Genomic DNA, 21,636 nt, shown 5'->3' with positions numbered 1-21,636 from the left:
TTGTCTCTTTTTTACTCTACATGTTCCAGGGAGATGATGGTTTACCTGTACCTGGATGTTGGAATAAAGTACGTTTGTCACAGCATTGTGTTTTTGCCTGACATGCTAACTTCATGGGGAACATTGTGTGACCTAACAACTAACATTTTGCCTTTTGTTTTTCCTTGCAGTGACGATAACTTTGGAATGGCTTGTGTGATGTACATAGGATATTTATTTTTTTTACTTTTACTATTCTATTATACATGGAAAAAATAAATATATATGGCAATTTTGTACATATTGTTTATTTTAATAAATATGACGGTGTGTATGTAATGTTTTTTATATATCTATGCATTGTTTTATATGATTGGCTAAGAAAAATGATAATGTGGCTGAATTTGCATTTTGTGAAGAGAATAATGCTCTTTAACTTATTGCATTATCTTTTGCTCTGTTGTGATAGACCATGCTGCACTGGGATGTGGGGCTGGCAACATTTCTAATTTAGCCTTGGAAAGTCTTGGTTGAACTCTCCTCTGACAAAGTGTTGAAAACTATAATAATGAGAGCAAGCGCTGCATATAGACTAGTTTAAATTTTACTATATGTTCACACAGGGACAGGAAGCTATTTTAAATGTGCACTTTGAATTTTAGACTGTTGTGCTCATATTAAACCGAAGAACATGAAGACATAAGAGATCAATCTCATGTTTGTCCAGTAACTACTATACTGCAGTGTCACATATTCACTTCCAGCTTTCCTAGGCATGCTGACCACCACAACTCACACTGTAGGGGATACAGTGTGAGTAGATACAAGCTGAAAAAATGATAAATAACTCTAAATATGTTTTATATTTTAGATCCCACCCCTTGCCTCGCTGAAAGCCCTGCATACCCTTGGCCCTTGGCTCAATGAACTTCATGATGTAGTCACCTGAAATGGTTTCACTTCACAGGTGTGCCTTGTCAGGGTTCATTTGTGGAATTTCTTGCCTTCCTTATGAGGTTGGGACCATCGGTTGTGTTGTGCAGAAATCAGGTTGGTGCATGGCTGACAGCTCTATTTGACAGAACCAATCAGTTAAGTAAAGAGAAACAACAGTCCATCATTACTTTAAGAACTGAAGGTCAGTCAGTCCGGAACATTGCTAAGACTCTGCAGTCGCAAAAACCATCAAGTACTATGATGAAACTGGCTCACATGAGGACCGCCCCAGGAAAGGCAGACCAAGAGTCCCCTCTACTGCTCGGGAAAGAAACACAAGGAATGGACATTAGACCAGTGGAAATCTGTGCTTTTGTCTGATGAGTCCAAATTCAGGCACAATGAACCCGCATGGCTACCACAGCATCCTGCAGTGACATGCCATCCCATCATTTATTCTCTAACAGGACAATGACCCCAAACACAACTCTAGGCTGTGTCAGAGCTATTTGACCAATAAGGAGAGTGATGGAGTGCTGCACCAGATGGCCTGGCCTCCACAGTCACCTGACCTAAACCCAGTGGAGATGGTTTGGAATGAGATGGAGCGCAGAGTGAAGGCAAAAGGACCAACTAGAGCTCAGCATCTCTGGGAACTCCTTCAAGACTGTTGGGAAACCATTTCAGGTGACGACCTCATGAAGCTCATGGAGAGAACGCCAAGAGTGAGCAAAGCAGTAGTCAAAGCAAAGCGTGGCTGTTAGGAAGAATCTACAATATAAAAAAAAGTTTTATTTAATACTATTTTGTTTACTATATAATTCCATATTATGTAGTAAACACAAAGGAGAGTGTAACTACCATGATGTCAGCCGTGAGTTTTGACTCTGGGGATACTGTATTTGGAGTGTAAAATTATCAGCTAATCCTAGCAAGTTTTGGTGGGAAGCTGCATTTCGTGTCAGCAGTGTGCTGGCTTTTAGTGCTAAGTAAAGAACATCAATAAAATAGAATTTCACTCACCAAAACAGAAACAACAACTCTTGTAATATGTAACAAGCCATACTGTTTGTTAGAACAAGCTGCTTCACTTGTTTTTTGCTGTGTAGGATCTTAGTACCATTAGCAAGAATGCAATGCAGCTGCCATATATTTTATTAACTGTATGTTTCAAATCAAATTCTCTGCTGTCCTGCATATTATACATGTAGTTTCATATAGTTTAGAAGTGAGCTAAATGAGAGAGAAGCTGTGTATGGGACAATTAACCTGCAGAAGTTGACTCATGTTATCAGAAGTTTAACATTTTTAGAAGTTTAAAAAAGGGTGTACTCTAAAAGTATTATGTTATTAAATCGAGAAAATAGCTGTTCTGTCTCTTGCATACATACTGCTACAGTATGAAAAAGTATTTGACCTCTTTGTGATATTTATTTATGTATTTATTTTCATATTTGTCTGTAGACGTGATCAGCCACAGTTGTCTGTATCAGCACACAAATCAAAGCAGCAACAGCCATTTGGATAAGCCTTATTTATGTAAATTGAAGTTTTTGTAACTGGCTCTAAGCTGTAAAATTGGTCATTTTAACAGTCGTTTTGTGGGGAATGATAAACCTTTAAGTCACAGTTTTTTGGCCGGTCTGTGTTGCCGTTCCTATTCAGCTGAAGAGGTCGCCCATTGCATTATATCCAGACCAAACTTTGCAAAGTGATGAGTTCATCAGTTAGGAGATCTAAACGTAGAGTGCTGTTAAACTGTTTTTAAGTTATCCAGTATTGCAAAGTGCTTTTAACACTTATGTCAAGAAAGAGGGCATCAACCAAGATTTTGTAACAATTTTAATTCCAAGAAGATTGATCCTGTAAACTAAATGTCCAATTGCACAACAGGAAAGTAACAGCTCTGTGTTGCTGCTTTGTGTTATTCCTCTACGTTTAGTTCATTCTAAATAGTTTTGTCAAATTCTCCTGTTTTATGACCCTTGGGTTCGGTATCCTAGTGCCGTTTTTTTTCTAGTATTCACCCCAAACATTGCCACTCTCATTTAAGGCTGCTGCTGCTGCAATCTCCTCATAGTCTCATCCTGTTATGAAGAAAGCTGTAACCTTATTGGACAATGTACATCCTTTTTTTTTATTATCCACAAACACTTTTTGTAACAGCTGTTCTCATTAACCTCATTAACAACAGTGAGCGGATGAAATGAATCCATTATATGCTGCTGCTCTTTGACAAAGCTTTGTGTGTGTTGTGCTCTGCCTTTGATGTTGCCATTAGAGATTATTGTTGGATCCTTCCCAGCAAATATTCATTGTGTCATTTTGCTGCACCTAAATTAACTTAGTCACCAGTTAGCCTTGTTTTTGCTCTGATATTTATCATGCATACTTGTGCTCAGATATTTAAAATATTTATTTTGTTCAGTGACAGTCATAATTAAGTTTACATTTATAATGATTTGGACTAAAAATAATTTAAGTGTACCCATTAGTTACAGAGTATCACAATCCAAATGGTAGACCCTGTTTAATCTGCGCTCTAGAGGATTGCATTGTTTTATGTTGTGAGGCTGTTGTTATGTCATTAACTTCAGTGCAATCCAGGTTTGAAGAGGTTTAAAACTGTATGTTAATAAAATACATGGCATTTTTTACTCAAATTCTATGCTGTCCTACATATTATAAATGTAGATTAGTATAGTTATCATCACAGACGGTAAAGAACCAGCCGCTGCACTTGTTTTTCCTGTAATGTTTGACACAGGTTAAAGGTAGCCCTTTGCCAGTAAAATAGGGAAAACTGCGTGAGCAAAAAAACAAACGGTATACTCTAAAAGTATTCAATTATTCAATCCAAAAAATTAGCTTTTCTACACTCTTACATACACAGTACTGTGAACAAGTATTTGCATCAAGGTATATTTTGTATAGAACTACAAATGTTTATGTCATCAAGTGTTTGCATTGACATGAGTCATATTTAATGCACGTTGGGCTCAGTGCAGATATACACTAAATTGCCAAAAGTATTTGCTCCACTGCCTACACACACATATATATGACCTTGAGTGACATCCTGTTTGTGGCGGGTGGGATTTGTGGTGTGGCTGCGGGGGAGACTGATACACTCGAGCTCAATCAGGTCATCATGCCTCCTCTGCATAAAAGACAAATGAACTGGGTCCTGACGTTGTTGTTGTGCAGCTGCAAAATTGCAGCCGAGTGTACAGAGAACAAGCAACCAGAATAAAAGAGTGTGTGAAAAGTGTTAAGATGTGGTCGAGTTCGTTGTTCCCATGCCACAACATTTTTAATCCATAGGGTTTAATATGATGCTTGCTAGCTTCTGCAGCTAAACAGCTTCAACTCTTCTGGGAAGGCTTTCCACAAGGATAAGATGTGTGTTTATATGAGTTTGTGATCATTCTACACAGAAGTGCATGTGTGAGATCAGACACTGACATTACAGTCTTGCATTTGAGTTCACTGTCTCTGCTGTAATTCATCCCAGTGTTGTTCCATCGGCTTGAGGTCAGGACTTACTTTGTAAACTGGTGTGCAGTCATGTTGAAACAAGAAGGGGCCATCTCCCAACAATTCCCACAAAGTTAGGAGAATTAAATTGTCCAGAATCTTTTGGTATACAGTGGTTCCTCGTTTATCGCGGGAGTTACATTCTTAAAACAACCCGCCATAGGTGAAATCCGCGAAGTAGCCAACTTTATTTTTTACAATTATTATAGATGTTTTAAGGCTGTAAAACCCCTCACTACACACTTTATACACTTTTTCTCAGACAGGCATGAACATTTTCACGCTTTCACTCTTCTTTAAACACTCTCAAAGTTCAAACCTTCGTAGAGAAGTAAGTCCAGTATTATAGAATGAAACCAAAGATCCAACCCTGTTTTCAGGTCCAACTACAAAGAAAGGAAATACAATCTATGTTTGTTTTCAACAGTGTCTTGCAAACAAGTTCAGGACACTAGGTAACACTGTAATATGCCCGGCGACTAACAGCATGATTCCTCTGTAATTAAAAGGAATTTCCGTGTATTTTATTTGAAATTACAATGTAATTATATTTATATACACATAGAGTTAGACCTCTACAATAAGTAGGGAGCAAGTCAGGCTTTTATGGGAAACAAATAATTATACTATAAGTACATTTATTTAGTGCTTAGGAAATTGTGCAGTACTTAAAATTACTTAAGTATGAAATAAATATAATCTAGCAGCTAAATCTAGCCTAATTTTGAGATATTTTACAGGAAATGAGACAAAAATTATACTGTAAGTACTAAAACTATAGGAGAAATGTATATATGTATATATTGACTATTTAGCCACTTTTATGGCTGGAGTAAATCAGAACTTTAGCAGCAGGAAGTAGGGAAGAGATGTCCAGTACATAAGTTCAGTCGAAATGTTAATATTTCTGCTGCTCTGTTATTTTTATTAAAACTGTGCTCATGTTTAAAGGGTCAACATCCTTTCCAACTGGCAAAGAAGTAGCACTACTGCAGATGATCTCCCACAAGCCACCAAAAGGAAAACTTTGGATATAGTGTTTGCAGTTTTTACCCAGTTGGCTTTTCAACTTTTTCCTGCAGGCTGGGCACAGGGCTAGTAGTGTCAGAGACTCTAGTGGCTATGCTCTGCTGAACACAGTAACCTCAAAAAGACTGGATAGTAGAACATTTGCTCCATGGTGTAGTTCGTCATTGAAGTGTTTCTGACAGAACAGCAATGCGACTATCACAACCACAGAGAGCTAGAGGTCGAGACTTTACCTGCTGATCTGTTCCACTGACTGATCTATTTATCACCTAAAAAAAGCATGGTCACTTGCAATGTGTTGTGTTTGATTTGAAATCATTACCGTAACTGTGATAAAGAATTCAGAGCAGCTCACAGAGCAGATATATGCCATGTGTTTCCATGAAAAACCAAAATGCAAAGGGAGACCCACTTGATGATTCCTTACTGATACTAGTTGACACACTGCCTTTTTAAAAAGAAAATCCCTTTAACTGCAGCTATGACCATTTTTGAATGATTGTGCTGTATGTATGATGTGTGATACCAGCATCGCACATCATGTTTGTTCTCATATATGATATTTTTTACTTTTTTGTATGAACGCCATGTTCACTGCTGTATATGTATGTATTGTACAAGATGAGAATTTAATGTATAAATGTACGTAGCGTGTAAATGGAGTGCATGAATTAAACATCTTTTAAGTAGTGAATACGCATCACAGTTCTGAAAGGGTGGTATTCATATCTTGACTAATGATTTCTTGAGAAATGTATAATTTGTAAAATACTTTGACCTATTGTTTACCAGAATTACATAATTTTAACATTTGCATCTTCCATATGTCCAGCCCCGTCACTTATTCTGGCTCAGAAAAGTCACATTTGTTACCCATTATATTGAATTGTAATTAATCTTTTTCCATCTAAAAACAACACAGCTTAAATCTTTTTGCTCATTTGTTACTGTACATTGAGATAGCATAAAATGACTTGTCAGCATTTCACCTTCCTGTTATTGTAGTTCAGATGTACAGAAGCATTCCATGTCATCCTGACAGCTGCCATGTAAACAGACTCGGGTCAAAGTCGTATTTTATTTTATGGGGATTTTTCAGTTTTGGAGTTCATTAGTAAAAGAATTATGTTTGATTTTTTCATTGGGTACAAGTGCACCTGGAAAATTATATAGTTATATTTATTAAAATTTAAAACGAAATTATGAATCACGTAGCTTCAATCAATATTATTTTAAACATAAATCATAAGTGTCAACACTACGGAAGCGTAGAGCTGCCATCCAGGCAAAAGAAAATTCGAGCTATATGACATTATAACATGAAAACTTTATCGTATATACTCACATTTGAACAACATAATATCACATATTAAAACATACATAATTATCACGTTATAACAAAAATGATAACTATATAAATTTTATATTGTAATAATGTGATAATATCTTGTTCAAATGTGAAAAGTATATTGTTAGAACAATAAACTTTTCACGTTATAATGTGATATGGCTCTATTTTTCTTTTGCCTGGCTGGCAGCTCTATGCTTCTATGTAATGCAGCTTCAAAAAAAAAAAACAATACTAGTAAAGAAAAGTCTTGTACCACATTTATTTCTTTTCTGACAGTGCTGTCTATGAAATAATGTTGTTTCATTTAAATGGGTTAAATATTGTGTTTGTTTTCTTTGGTTGTCAAATAATGTTGTTTATTAGCTAATCATATGCTGTTTTGTTTATTTGATTTTTTTTTTTTTTTTGAATTGGTGTTTTATTTATTTAACTGTTTGTCTATTAGATCTGGATCTTTTGTCTAAAACTGCAAAAATGGACTTGGTGGAGGATGCAATCTCCAAATAACCTTCTGGTTGTGCAATGTATATTGTGTATTATATAATCATTTTATATGTTTAGTTGCATCATTGGTTTATCTGCTTATAAATCTAATTACATTTGTCCCTTAGCTGTGCTTATTAAGGTTTTGTAGACATGCAGCCCCTATCCACATGATGCCCCAGTTATACAGGCCTTTGTACCAGTCACTGACCCCCCGACAACCACCTGTTGCTAGGGAAAATGTGTAATGCCCAACTAGTTTGCAAAACCAGTGGACTTATCTACAAGCTCTGGTTAGCTACTTTCCTAGCTGTAGTGAAACTATGAAGAGGGCAACACAAACAGGAAAGTTGTACCTCCACCCAGTAAGACAACAGTTTTCAGAAACCACTGCCAACCAGTCAGGAAACAAACATTTTCCTCTGGTAATTTGTGACTTTATCAAATCCAGTATCCAGCAGGAACTCTTTGGCAATATGTGCATTACTTAAGATGATACACTTCAATAACCTGATCACTTAAGCTGCAGTGTCCTGAGTTCTCAGCCATAAGGCAGAAGATATAATTGTTTGATGATTTGTTTAAAAGTACTTGTTCTAATTTATGTTACAGTTTTCAGCTGTGTTTTCTTTCAACTTGCTTTCAATATGTTTCCCCTTTTTTGTGCTGTAACAGATTTTGTATCTAAAAAATATTTAGCGCTTTCTGTTTTAAGCCTCTACATTTCTGTTTTTTGATTTTATCTGATTTTTTGTTTGCATGGTTTATTCAAAGTACCAATTTATTACTGATACGTTGTTGCAACAAAAGGCTAATGACTAATCTTATTGCAGGAATTTGTTTTATGCAACATAAGAACAATGTGAACATATACAATACAGGTTTTGATTAACCATCTGTAAGTTCTTCTAGAAAAGCTGAAAAGTAGTACTTTACATGATAAGTGCACAATGCAATTGTTGGCAAAGCTCTAACCCAGCAACATGTGTATGTAACATCTATGTGGTTGCTGGAGTCGATATAAAAGCCATTACAAGAACTCCAGGAAGCTTAGAGAAATTCACAGAATCCAAGTATTTCACAAAGGTGATCCAAGACATTGAGGTAGAGGTATTCATACTAAAAGTTTAAAGTTCTTTGATAATGACAATTCCCCACAGAGCTCTTTACATCAAGCCCTCACACATTCTGCGGTGGGTTTTTTCTTGCTGTCTATTTAAATTAATATATATTAATAGCTATTTTAAATGAATTGGTGCATAAACAGTTAATTTACTTTACTTCAAAGTATAATTCTTGATATATAATTTCTTTGATTTGAAAGTTTGAGACAGAGAGGAGGTGGGCATTAAATGTAGAATTTGCATGCTACTGTTTAGCCTGTTTATTTTTTTCTTATTTTGGTAATAGATCATTAGATGTACTGTCCATTTAATATTTTTCCCCAGCAAAGTTAAAAGATATGTGTCTGTGCTACCATGACACTAACCTGAATTGTGTCATGGTAGAAATTTCCGTGACACACAGCAATTTGTTAATTTAGGGTGGAGTCAGAAGAGAATGTTGATTTTGCTTTTGTTTTCCAGAGGAATGTTTTTCATTTTTATAATCCTAAAAATGGCAGCTGTTGTCACTGATTGACACAGATTCACTGTTCAATTCAGCGTCGAAGCAATTTGTCACTGACTCAGAATAAAGAATTTTACTTTAAATAGAATTATGTGTGTCTATGTATGGAGTCAACTTCTCTGCAGTAATAATTCAATTTTCAATTCAATTTATTTAGACAGCGCCAAACAGTCGCCTCAAGGTGCTTTATATTGTAAGGTAGACCCTACAATAATGCATACAGAGGAAAACTCAACAATCATATGACCCCCTATGAGCAACACTTTGGTGACAGTGGGAAGGAAAAACTCCCTTTTAACAGGAAGAAACCTCCGGCAGAACCAGGCTCAGGGAGGGGCGGGGCCATCTGCTGCAACCGGTTGGGGAGAGAAAGAAGACAGGATAGAAGACTTGTGCAGAGAGAGCGAATGTCAAGTGACAGCGCCACCCAAAGGAAAGGAATATAACTGATAGGCAGGCTAGCAAACATAATAACGTGGTCTAGGAATCCATAGAGTGGAAGGGATGGTGGGAGAAGAGATCAAAGGAAATTTCTGACAATGAAAGACCTTTTTAGATGAATGAGTTGAACCCACTGATCGGTTGGCTCGACTCTGAACTGAAGCTCTGACAGTGATGCATGCATGGATTTTAAGACTTGTGGTGATGGCTTGACGACTCGTAAAAGCTTATATGAGCTTGTCTTGGAGTAGAGGATGGAGAGGGAATGCCTGGCTGGTTAATTTACTTTGGGTAAGGTAGCGATAACTACTGTGCCAGTTTCTGAAATGTACAGCGGTGACAGTAAGCAGAACTGAAATACTGATTAGAAGACAACTGCTTGCCATAAAAATAACCCCCAACACCGGCAGAGAGGCAAGCAGAATTCCACCGAACATCGAAGAAGATGATAATGCTATGTTGGATGCTGTCAGAACCACAAGTCTGCTTGGATTGCTGTCTCGAATAACTGCATTTAGATGATGCTAGTGAGAGCACTTGAGAACTGAAGGGACACCTTGAGGAATTAGGCCTATTTGCGAGTTCAAATGTCTTAAAAGGAGCAATAAAGGACAAAACCTGGTATCCAAACAATGACCAAAGAATCAGAAACAGACTTAATGAGGGGGGTCTAATGGTCTAACATCCTTCAGTGGGCCCTATTCTCACTGCCCACCACTATAGAGACCAACAGGTCTTTGCCATAGAGTACCAGAATTGACAGGTCCACCACTGGCACTCTGTGTTGATTCACCCTATCTATCTATCTATCTATCTATCTATCTCTCTCTCTCTCTCTCTCTCTCTCTCTCTCTCTCTCAACCAGACATTCTGATGAACTCACATCTTGGTCATCCTTAGATTTACCAGTTGACTATTTAAGCTGGAGGAAATTTCAGCTATGTATACATTCTTCCACAACCCTCAGACTGACAGGCAAAATAATTCAGTTTCTGGCTGCATTTATCAGTGTCACCAACACTATTTACAGTCTGTCTGACCACTTAGACATTTGTCTCATCCTTGGGCTATTCTGAACTTTCCGATTCAACTCAATTCTGTTTTATTTATATAGCACCAACATTCACAACAGTTGCCTCAAGGTGCTTTATACTGACTAATTCAGATTTAGCCTCTCCTCCACCAAGTACAATTCAAGCTGCCTGCTTGAATACTGAAAAATCAAAAAATAAATAAACATACAAACAAACAAAAAAAAACTAGCCACAATTTGCCTCCTTCTTGACTTGTATATTACAACATATAAAAGCACATTTGGAATCAAATCCACATTCTAGCTACTGCTGTAGGACAGGTAAGTATCACCTTTTTTTAATTCCTTAAGTTCTGTAGAATGACAGACTGTTTTTACAGTGTACATTAGACCACAATATTATGGTTCATGTATTGTGCACTGCCATGCTTTGAAATCCAGTTTTAGACCTGGAATAAAAGAAGCTGTGGCTTCTTTTATTTCTCTGTTCACCGTTGACAATTGTGAGTGCTGCTTTAAGAGTATAGCAGGGTGTGTCCACACAGCTTTGTTACCCGCTCAGGCAACCCAGTATCACGTGGTCTCAGCCTCTCCCTGGTTCACTGCCAGGCTCCCTTTCACTACAGCTTCACTAAAGCTTGAGTGGTTAATACTCAGACTGCTCAAACTATAGATTTATGCCTTTTCTTTAAAAGCACTGACATATTGTGAGGTAAGTGAACTGCTAAGTGTTTTGTTTTTTACAGAATATAAAATATTTTGTATGGCTTTAAATTATCACTGGAAATTTCTTCTTGTTTCCTGGCAGACTAAGCACGGTTTAGTTCATTCCTGCCTGAGGTGTTCAGTTTCTATTCCTGCCTGTAGCCTTTTAAAAAAGCAGCAGTTGGCTGATATTGCTGTTTTTACATCAACCTTGAACAAACCTACAATTTATTTAAGTTATGGAGCGCCTGAAGTTAGTCTTGCAGTACTTCCAGTCCAACTCCGAGTCCATCTCCAATGGAATTTGTATCATCCTCGCCCTGGTTAGTGTCAAGCTTTACACCAGCTTCGACTTTAACTGCCCGTGCCTCCCTCAGTACAACAAACTTTACTCTCTGGGAGTGATGATAGTCCCGCCTATTATACTGTTCTTCCTGGGAATCCTTGTCAACCGGCATACAGGTGTCATGATGGACGAGTGGATGAGACCCATTGGGAACAGATCCAAAAATCCTGCTGTTGTCAAGTAAGTCAAGAATTTGCTATCTAACAGAAGCACACAGACAGGCTGCTGTTGCTATTATATGTAACTGCACAGTAAATGAAATGAAATGAAAGTAATGATTAGTACTAATTAAGCTCAGTGAAATCTGTAGTGTGCTGCATCACCTCTTCTTTTGATAGGTCTAGAGTGCAGGCAGAGCAGTTTATCAACTAGACTTTTTTTTTTACTATGGGATTTATTCCATAGTTCCATAATTTATTATTTATTTATTTCAGCATTAATGTGACCTTGTAGATGCAAGTCCCAAATCCAGATCCTTTTGTATTACACACCAAAGAAATGGACACTGTTCACATCTTTTCCTATTTTGTTTTGCAGGTACTTGTTCTCAGCCATGATCCAGAGGGCCCTGCTGGCACCAATGGTGTGGATCCTGGTCACTTTGCTAGATGGAAAGATCTTTATCTGTGCTTTCAGTGTGAGTGTAGACCCTGCACTCTTCTCAGGTAAACACATGCTAAACTATCCTTCTGTTAAATACCATCTTTTTAGTCTCACAACAGTTTTGGATGATATAAAGTTTGTTTCGACAGGTATGCCTAATAACACAGGTCTGGATGTTCTGAAGATCATGGCCAAAGTACCCTGTAAGGAGGACGTTATCTTCAGGAATAGTTCTTTCCGTAAAGCGGTTTCTCGTTATGTTCGCTGCCATTCACAGGTAAGTTCTCAGCCACATAAACAGTCCCTTCTCCCTGGGCCACACGGGAATTATTATTTTTCAATGAACATTTGCTATTATTTAAAACCGACCTCCTATTAGTCTGTGAAGGATTTTACAGAAAGATGGATTGATCTGACCAAGTGTCAACCAATAAAGCAATTAGAATCTCGACTTTTTACATAGGAAATGTATTATTTACTTCAAAAAATTACAAACCCAGGGTATCTATTATCGCTGAAAAAGGAGGCCTTTAACAATAAAATACTGTAAAAGCTTGATTTATTGGATCAATGGCAAGAATATTAGATCTGTAACAAATAACAGACATCTGCAACACTCACATCACATTAGCTCTGACACGAGCCCTGTCAGCAGTGAGGTGTTACCCAACAGCAAGAAGGGCTTGGATATGAACCTGAATAACTCAGCCGGAGCCCTTCTATGTTGAGCACCTGTGTGGGTTCCTCCCAGGTCACCAAAGACATGTTTGTTGAGTTAACTGGCAATTCTAAATTGGCCATAGGTGTGAAAGACTGCTTATTTCATTCTGCTGGCTGTGTGAGGGAACGGCAACCTGTCAGGGTGTGCAGGAACAGTTAACAAAAATGTATACAGGAAATTGTCAATTCAATTTATTTATACAGCGCCAAATCACAACTACAGGTGCCTCAAGGTGCTTTATATTGTAAGGTAGACCCTACAACAATACATACAGAGAAAAACTCAACAATCATATGACCCTCTATGAGCAGTTTGTCATATTTGGTGACAGTGGGAAGGAAAAACTTCCTTTTAACAGGAAGAAACCTCCAGCAGAACCAGGCTCAGGGAGGGGCGGGGCCATCTGCTGCAACCGGTTGGGGTGAGAGAAGGGAGACAGGAAATAGCTTAGACAATGTTAAAAGCTTGTGAAAACATAGTGAATGCAATGAACTCATTATTTAGACATCCCATGTGCACCTAAAGTTTTAATGTTTGTTTTGTAATATCTACTCTGAACTTAAATCTAACAACAAAAACAGATAATAAAAACTTACACTTATAATGAAATGAATGACTAAACTAAAGCTACAATAACCGGCAATCCCGAAACAATCTGCTAAATTAATGAAAAACAAAAATTCAAAAATTCTAATGAAAACAATAGAACTTTGTTTTTAATGCTTTTTCAACAGCAGCATTAAGAATGAGAGCTGGAAAAGCTGCAGAGCTTATTCTGTGCAAACAAATAACAGTCCTTTCAGGAAACTTATTCTTTGACTTACCAACCATAGCTTAGTAACAGTCTTTAAAAGACACATTTTGTCCTCTGAATTTTGAAACTAAAAAACACCTTCACAACATTTTTGCTCAAAGCAAAGACTCATCAACCAATAAGCGACAAATTAGGGGAACCCAACCGAGGGATTAATAAAGTTTTATCTAATGTGATCTAAATGAACCCTTTAAGACCTACCATAGAACCAAGTGATATTTTTACATGGTGTGGTGCCATTTTTGGGAGCATTTCAAGTTGCTATACATCAATACAACAATTATAGCCCAGATTTTAATAATATGTATTCATTAAGTGCATAGTAATTACATAAATTGCAAAAAAGTGCAATAAACTACAAAAAAATTGAAAATCATTTTTGCTTTTTTAACATATATTTCTAGTTAGAGAAATTTAAGAGGGTTATCCCTCAAAACTGTAAATGCAAAAAAGTTGCACAAAATAGTTTCCTACCACAGGAAATTTATTTTGAGTGTCTTCATAGTTTTATTTTTGAAATACACCAATTTTTATACACTGTAGGAAAAACGAAAATAAATATTATACTGCAAATTTGCAAAAAAGCAGCATATGCATCAAAATAAACTATTTCCATCAGTGCAATATGAGTCCTAAGCATCCCAGAAACGACACAGAAAATCATAAAGTCAAACATAACTTTTAAAAAGACCAGTATAGGCCCTGAGGGTAAAAAAGACTACATTTCCGCGAAAATGACGTCACTTCCGGTTTCGGGCAGGTAATGGCGGACATGCAAAAGTTCGCGCTGACTTCTATTCCAACGTAGGAAGTGTTATGAACAGCTGATCGAATCGGCAAAGCGTGTTTCTGGAATATTATGTTTTTGTTCCTGCAAGCGCTTTTTATGCAGTTTTTTTCAAAGCTTTATTTGGAAGGAAACTGTGACCTAGGACAAGCTGATGGCATAAGATGTAAGTACAACTCCTCCGGTTTCATATGCAAAAAAATTTATTGCGCTAGCTTACGTGGTTGCAGAGCTATTGGGATTTAAAAATAGTTACGTAAAACAGAGCGTGCCCGCTCTGACCGGCTCTAAAGGGTTAAACATTAAAGCACCTGCACTGGCTCTCTGTGGCCTTGTCACAGTCACTGCTCTGCTTACTGACAGTTTTCTTCGCTTTCCATGATTTGCTTTCTTATCCTGTCTAGGCGATTGGTTGGTCCATCCTCTTGTTCCTGATTGTACTGGGAGCACTGGGACGCCTCATCAAGCCCTGTTTTGATGACCATGCCACCTTCCTGCAGACACGCTACTGGAGCAACTATCTTGACGTGGAGCAGAAGCTCTTCGACGAGACCTGCGTCCTACATGCCCGAGACTTCGCCCGAAAGTGTGTGGTGCAGTTCTTTGAGGACGTCAGGGAGGACTCTCTACGTCTTCCACACCCGGTCTTCATCAGCAAATTCAGAGAGGAGTGCGATGATGAAGAAGAACAGCTTCATGGGATAACAAAACAGGAGCAAGTGGACCAGCTGCTAAACAAGTGGTATTACGGTAAACCTGAACTGGATGTGTCTAGGATTGCATACAGGCCCAGACCATGTGTTACCTGGGAGAACCATGAAGGGAAGACATTATACTCTGATGTGTAGTCCACATGTCCACTTAATTTGAGAGCCTTCTGCAACATCACGAACACCATCTTCAATTCAGCAGAGGATTCTGACAAAGGTTTCAAAACCGGAAGACTGGACCATAACATTTCAGTCAGTGATGTATGTATGTATGTATGTATGTATGTATGTATGTATGTATGTATATATATATATATATATATATATATATGCAGAGATTTACCGACTACTTCTGCTAAAAGATGGCCACTTCTTTCAGAATCTGTCTTTGTCATTTCATCCACTGACTTCTGCTCAGTGACCTTAATCCTAGATGCTGTGACAGGACCTGGAGACTTATCAACTAAAGTTCTGGCAATCAGACACTTGACAATTTTCAACAGATGCTCATATTAAACGTTTCAAATAATGACAAAGAAGTGTGTAAACATGTGTGAGGGAATTGGATAAGGCCTGAAAGAGCAGATAGTGTTAAATTAGATCAGCTGTAAATGCTCTCTTGAGTTGTTTCTTCATGAAGGTCATTTCACTGGCAGGTTACCAATGACACTCTGAGCATTGGAAATGGTCTAGCAGCAGTTAGTCAGTTAGGGACTTGACTTATATTGGCAAAGTTTATAGTTATGGCTGGAAATTGTCTAATATGAATTCTGTTCATACTAGGGAGCATTCAAAAGTTTGTTTGTTTCCCCATCAGCTTCGTTATAAGCAATGACATTGTTTCCAAGGTTCTTGGTCTAATTTTCCTGTTATTATCTGGTCTACTGACTATTTGGTAAGATTCGTCTAACATGTTGGCTAACAAAGCAGCATTCAGTTCCATTCAATCCCCACAACTGATTCATTTACACACCAACCTGTATAAAATGGCTGTTTCAGAGGAAGAGTAAAAACAGGCAGTATGCAAAAGAGAAAGAACACATGAAGAATGGACCACTACTATAATGGAGTTCAGTAATAAAGCTAAAAACAGCTAAATTAAAATATGTCTCTTTCAAGAGTCAAAGTGGAAGAATTATGGTGTGGTGTATTATTTTTACCTTTGACCACTGACTATTTAGTGTTTGTTAGTAATAACTAACAAAACCACAAAAATGTTTGTTTCCAAGTCAAGTCCAGGATCAAATGGACAAATCTGTTATAACTTGATGTTTTTGATTTGGAAAAGAGTGATAAAATGGTTTGTCTTCATATGAAACATGTTGCAAGAGTCATTTGAATTTGTTGGGTGTTGGCTGACAAGCTTTGCATAGGAAACATGGAGCTCACCCACAGATTGATTAAAAGATGCAAATAGACACTTGGCAGCAAACAAGCACTAAAAAAGACCTCTTTTTCAAGTTTCCCCATCTAGTTGCATTAATACATTCTTTTAACCCTTTAAGACCTACCATAGAACCAAGTCCGCCAGAGCTTATATTATATTTTTACATGTTGTAGAGCCATTTTTGGGAGCATTTCAAGTTGCTATACATCAATACAACCATTACAGCCTAAATTTTAATAACATGTATGCATTAAGTGCATAGTAATTACATAAATTGCAAAAAAGTGCAATAAACTGCAAAAAAATTTAAAATCGTTTTTGCTTTTTTAACATATATTTCTAGTTAGAGAAATTTAAGAGGCTTATCCCTGAAAACTGTAAATGCAAAAAACGTTGCACAAAATAGTTTCCCACCACAGGAAATTTATTTTAAGTGTCTTCATAGTTTTATTTTTGAAATACACCAATTTTTATACACTGTAGGAAAAATTAAAATAAATATTATACTGAAAATTTGCAAAAAAGCAGCATATGCATCAAAATAAACTATTTCTAGCAGTGCAATAAGAGTCCTAAGCATCCCAGAAACGACACAGAAAGCCATAAAGTCAAACATAACTTTTAAAAAGACCAGTATAGGCCCTGAGGCCTCATGATCAACAACAGCTGGTGTGATTATGCGAACGTGCACCCGGTCAAATCCTTCTGCTCACCGGACCTGGAGTACCTGATGATTAAGTGCCGGCCATTCTGGCTACCGAGGGAATTTACAGACTCACACTGTGAGGTCTGTAGTGCAAAATTTGAATTTCATTGCTTTTTAATTTCTCTCTCTCTCTCTCTCTCTCTCTCTGTCTGTCACACACACACACACACACACACACACACACACACACCAAAGCACACAGACAGAAGCTGGTCAACTGCTGTGCAACTGGGATTGAACAAGAGGTGCTCCCTCTGCTGGCTCAATGCGGTACAAAGTGTCTGAAGGAGTTAAACCGCAGAAATTATCATCTTGTGACAATCAATTGCATCTTTGGTCCACAGGATGGCGCCTAGCTGGCAAGTCCTGTACATTGCATATTAAAAGTTGTTGCAAGTGCACTCACATGTATTTTTTGTGTAAAAGAGACACACACACACACACACACACACACACACACACACACACACCAAAGCACACAGACTCACACTGTGAGGTCTGTAGTGCAAAATTTGAATTTCATTGCTTTTTAATTTCTCTCTCTCTCTCTCTCTCTCTCTCTCTCTCTCTCTCTGTGTCTGTCTGTCTCTCTGTCTGTCACACACACACACACACACACACAGACACCAAAGCACACACACACACACACACACAGACACTGTGAGGTCTGCAGTGCAACTGGGATTTAACAAGAGGGGCTCCCTCTGCTGCAATTGCATCTGTGGTCCACCGGAGGGCGACCAGCTGGGATGTCCTGTGCTTTGCATATTAAAGTTTTTGCAAGCGCATTGACATGTGTTTTTTGTGTAAAAGAGAGAGAGAGAGAGAGAGACACACACACACACTCACCACACTCAGCGGCTCAGGGATGAGGGAAAAACAACAGAAATCAGGAGAGATTTTCAGTGTCAGGAGAGGGCCTGTGATGCTGGGCCATTGTGTAAGATTGGAATGTGTACCTGTGGCTGGTGTGTGCTCCTTAAAGGTGCCGGGAGGAGGAGGCGTGGGTGGCTGGGCTTGGGCTGTGGCTCAGGAACGTCATTTATTCTGCGTGGCGCCGCGTGTGCCCTGTGCAGCTTGGATGTGTGCGGCTGACGCTCTGTGGTTCCTGTTCCTGTCATCTCCTCGTCCAAACATATGGCTTTTCAGGATGCACTGTACAAGGGGAGAGGAAAGGCATCATCGGTTACCACAAATAAAACAGTGTCTTTCTGCCTGTGTCATTCTCTTTGGTTTGTTTGAGCGTTTGTTTCTTAAATACACAGCAAGTGTCACTCTCTCTCTCTCTCTCTCTCTCTCTCTCTCTCTGTCACTCTCACACACACACACACACACACACACACACACACACACACCAAAGCACACACACACAGACACTGTGAGGTCTGCAGTTCAAAATTTGAATCTCAGAGCTTGGTGTTTTTGTCTCCCTCCAGTGGACAAATGCAGGTATGATTAGGGTTTGTTAGGTTTTGTTAGGTTAGGTTAGGTTAAGGGGTTTTAGCCAGAGCTTGACGGAATAAAATGGAATAGCTGGGAAAGTAAGTGTCGTAGAGGGATGGAAGTGGTGTCTACGGGGGGGTTTTGGGGTGCTCCGGACGCCCTGGTGAAGACCCCATGTCGATAGCACCAACGGTTCTGGACTTGGTGTAAATGGGTCAAAATTTGACGGAATAAAATGGAATAGCTGGGAAAGTAAGTGTCGTAGAGGGATGAAAGTGGTGTCTACGGGGGGGTTTTGGGGTGCTCCGGACGCCCTGGTGAAGACCCCATGTCGATAGCAGCAACGGTTCTGGACTTAGGGCAAATCGGTCCAAAATTTGACGGAATAAATAGGTCAAAGTGGCAGATAGGAGTGTCCGATCGGGCTCATTCCACCACCACTGTACTGAGCAGGCCCTGCCGGGTCGTTAGATACCCAACATGGCAGGGATCAGTGACCCAACATGTGACGGAATATTTTGGTCAGGTGACCAAACATAGTCATGTGACCTATCGGCGGATGCGGAATCGTACCGAGATGCCAATTATGCGATCCGTATCTGTCCTAGCGACGGGTGAGGGCAGATACGGTAGCTGGGACCAGAACCAGAAAGGCAGTGAGTGCAGGGGGCTGCCTTTTAGGCTCCTATCCCAAGGGTAAAGCGTACCCTGGTGGCCAGTCAGGGTATGATTCGCTGCTGGCTGCCAGCAGAGGTCACCATTCGACATGCCCTTCAGTATCATGGTTTGGTGTGTTGTAGGTTGTTCAGAGGCATGATGGGCGATATATGCAAATGATGGAACGGAGCCTACTTCCTTGTTCCCATGATGCTTTGTTGTTCTGTCATCTCTATAAATGGGCTAGCTTAGCATTGGGCTAGCTTAGCATTAGCATTTTTGCTAACTTTTCTGAGGTGCTTCCTGAAGTAAAGGGAAGTGAGTCCCTACTGTTTCCTGGTGTGTTAGCTTAGCATTGGGCTAGCTTAGCATTAGCATTTTCGCTAACTAGGGTTAGGGTTAGGGGTTAGGGGAAGATAAAGTTGGGAGACCGGTCCCCGAAGGGGGCCGGGCTCCAATGCACTGTCCATACCTGCTCCCATCCCGGGCGGCAAGGTCCCCCAGGGCTTTTCCCTCTTTATTATAATCCTTATTTTATTGTATTATCTTTCTATTGTCTCATTAAATTGACATTATTGTATATTTTAATTATTTTTACGGTAATATTTAAAGGACACATCATCAGTAGTGGACCCTGGAATCATCGGATGTTTCGGCCATTATCACTAGACATCCTCCTCCAAGGAAGGCCCTCCCAAGGTTGATCACGCCTTGGAGTGTGTCATCAATTAAATAAGATAATAGTAATTAATTAATGCCTTTCTGGGCTTTAATTTTTTAAAAAGTTTCCAAGAGGCCCTATTTGGGTTCATGGCAATCTAACGTATGTCCGTGACTTTGAGAATTTCACTCAAGAGCCACCCCGGGCGGTCTGCGCTTGGGGGGACGAAGGCAGTGTCCAAAGGTCGCCTGCGAATGCCCCAGCCGCGGAGACGTGCAGGTCTCCGATTGATTGCATGTCTGCGCTTGGGGGGACGAAGGCAGTGCCTGAAGGCCGCCTGCGACTACCCCAGCCACGGAGACGTGGAGGTCTCCGATTGATTGCATGATCCATATGTCCTGCTTAACTCACAATTATTAGCTTTTAGCTTCTGCAAGTTTAAAGTACTAATATCATCAGGTTCAATCGCATTTTAGAGAGCTAATGAGGCCCTATTTGGGTTCATGGAAATTTAACGTATGTCCGTGACTTTGAAAATTTCACTCATTAACTCACAATTATTGACTTTTAGCTTCTGCAAGTTTAGAGTATTAATATCATCTCATAAATGCTTCTCCTTCAGTCGTTTCCTATATTTGTCATCATGTATTCTCACATACCTGCACCTTGTACTTCGAATGAGGTTTCCTCCCTGGTCTGTCTGCCACGTGCTCCCTGTGCTCCATGTGCTCTGCCTGGTCTGACTTCCTGGTTCCCATCATGCACTTGGTCGATCTCCAGGGCAACCACTGTTGTGTCCTTGAACTGCTATCATTAGCTTTAGCCATAGCGTAATGTTAGCTTCCATATTAGCATCAACGAAATTCAATATAAAGTCGACTAGTCCTATGTACAAATTGTCCTTTATCATGTGTCACTGTCATATAATTGTTAGCATTAGCTTAGCATCTTGGCTTTCTTGTTAGCAAGGGCTTAGCACTTTAGCTTTCTTTGTTTTTATTGTTTTAATGGCACCCCCAACTCACATTCCTTTTTTGGTTTTCTTTGTTTTTATTGTTTTAATGGCACCCCCTCATCATATTTCCTTTCCAGCATTAGCTTAGCACCTTGGCTTTCTTGTTAGCAATGGCTTAGCACCTTAGCTTTCTTTGTTTTTATTGTTTTAATGGCACCCCCATCTCACATTCCTTTTTTGGTTTTCTTTGTTTTTATTGTTTTAATGGCACCCCCTCATCTTATTTCCTTTCCAGCATTAGCTTAGCACCTTGGCTTTCTTGTTAGCCATGGCTTAGCACTTTAGCTTTCTTTGTTTTTATTGTTTTAATGGCACCCCCATCTCACATTCCTTTTTTGGTTTTCTTTGTTTTTATTGTTTTAATGGCACCCCCTCATCACATTTCCTTTCCAGCATTTGTCTTTCTTAAGTGGTTAGGTTTAGGATTGGGAGGGGGTCGGGACACCCCCAGCTCAGTGAAGGAAGCCCCCAGGGAAGGGTTAGGGTTAGGGGAGATCAAGTTGGGAGTCCGGTCCCCGAAGGGGGCCGGGCTCCAATGCACTGTCCATACCTGTTCCCATCCCGGGCGTCAAGGTCCCCCATAGCATGCCCCAAAAGGCTGTGATCGTCCAACGGACCGGTGATGATGTCCCAATCCCGTTTCCAAAAATTACCCATACTTAG

General features: G+C 39.2%; 2 protein-coding genes across 16 annotated transcripts in view; both read left to right on the top strand.

Annotated features, from left to right (window-relative positions):
• col13a1 (collagen, type XIII, alpha 1) overlaps positions 1 to 5,752 on the top strand; it is a 103,155-nt gene extending 97,403 nt beyond the window's left edge. For 12 of the 14 annotated variants that reach the window (XM_040033821.1, XM_040033816.1, XM_040033826.1 and 9 more), the window contains 2 exons: positions 30 to 68; positions 5,404 to 5,752. In XM_040033821.1, coding sequence (XP_039889755.1) covers positions 30 to 68; positions 5,404 to 5,436 — 72 coding nt within the window. In that variant the 3' untranslated portion in view covers positions 5,437 to 5,752. Of the gene's footprint in view, positions 1 to 29; positions 69 to 170; positions 4,191 to 5,403 lie in introns of those variants that run through there. The other 2 variants (XM_040033825.1, XM_040033822.1) reach the window with 1 other exon arrangement.
• A 3,534-nt stretch (positions 5,753 to 9,286) lies between these two features.
• Positions 9,287 to 16,669, top strand: calhm3 (calcium homeostasis modulator 3). 2 transcript variants are annotated; one of them, XM_040034186.1, is made up of 5 exons: positions 9,287 to 11,130; positions 11,227 to 11,649; positions 12,007 to 12,134; positions 12,222 to 12,349; positions 14,799 to 16,669. In XM_040034186.1, exons 2-5 carry the CDS (start codon positions 11,363 to 11,365, stop codon positions 15,240 to 15,242), a joined length of 987 nt encoding a protein of 328 aa, XP_039890120.1. In that variant the 5' UTR covers positions 9,287 to 11,130; positions 11,227 to 11,362; the 3' UTR covers positions 15,243 to 16,669. The 2 variants fall into 2 exon arrangements, with proteins under 2 accessions (XP_039890120.1, XP_039890121.1); XM_040034187.1 differs by lacking the exon at positions 9,287 to 11,130 and having other exon boundaries at positions 11,132 to 11,649.
• Positions 16,670 to 21,636: the final 4,967 nt, after the last annotated feature.

The sequence above is a fragment of the Simochromis diagramma genome, unplaced genomic scaffold (assembly GCF_900408965.1).
Source record: "Simochromis diagramma unplaced genomic scaffold, fSimDia1.1 OVJJ01000176.1, whole genome shotgun sequence".
NCBI classification, from domain to species: Eukaryota; Metazoa; Chordata; class Actinopteri; order Cichliformes; family Cichlidae; genus Simochromis; species Simochromis diagramma.
The sequence above is the reverse complement of the archived record's forward strand: the minus strand, read 5'-3'. Positions and strand labels throughout refer to the sequence as shown.

Excerpts from the sequence above, each read along its gene's own strand:
- calhm3 (XM_040034186.1), top strand. The coding sequence starts at position 11,363 with ATGGAGCGCCTGAAGTTAGTCTTGCAGTACTTCCAGTCCAACTCCGAG. Across the intron at positions 12,135-12,221 it reads AGACCCTGCACTCTTCTCAG|GTATGCCTAATAACACAGGT; the intron begins GTAAACACATGC and ends TTGTTTCGACAG. Across the intron at positions 12,350-14,798 it reads ATGTTCGCTGCCATTCACAG|GCGATTGGTTGGTCCATCCT; the intron begins GTAAGTTCTCAG and ends TATCCTGTCTAG.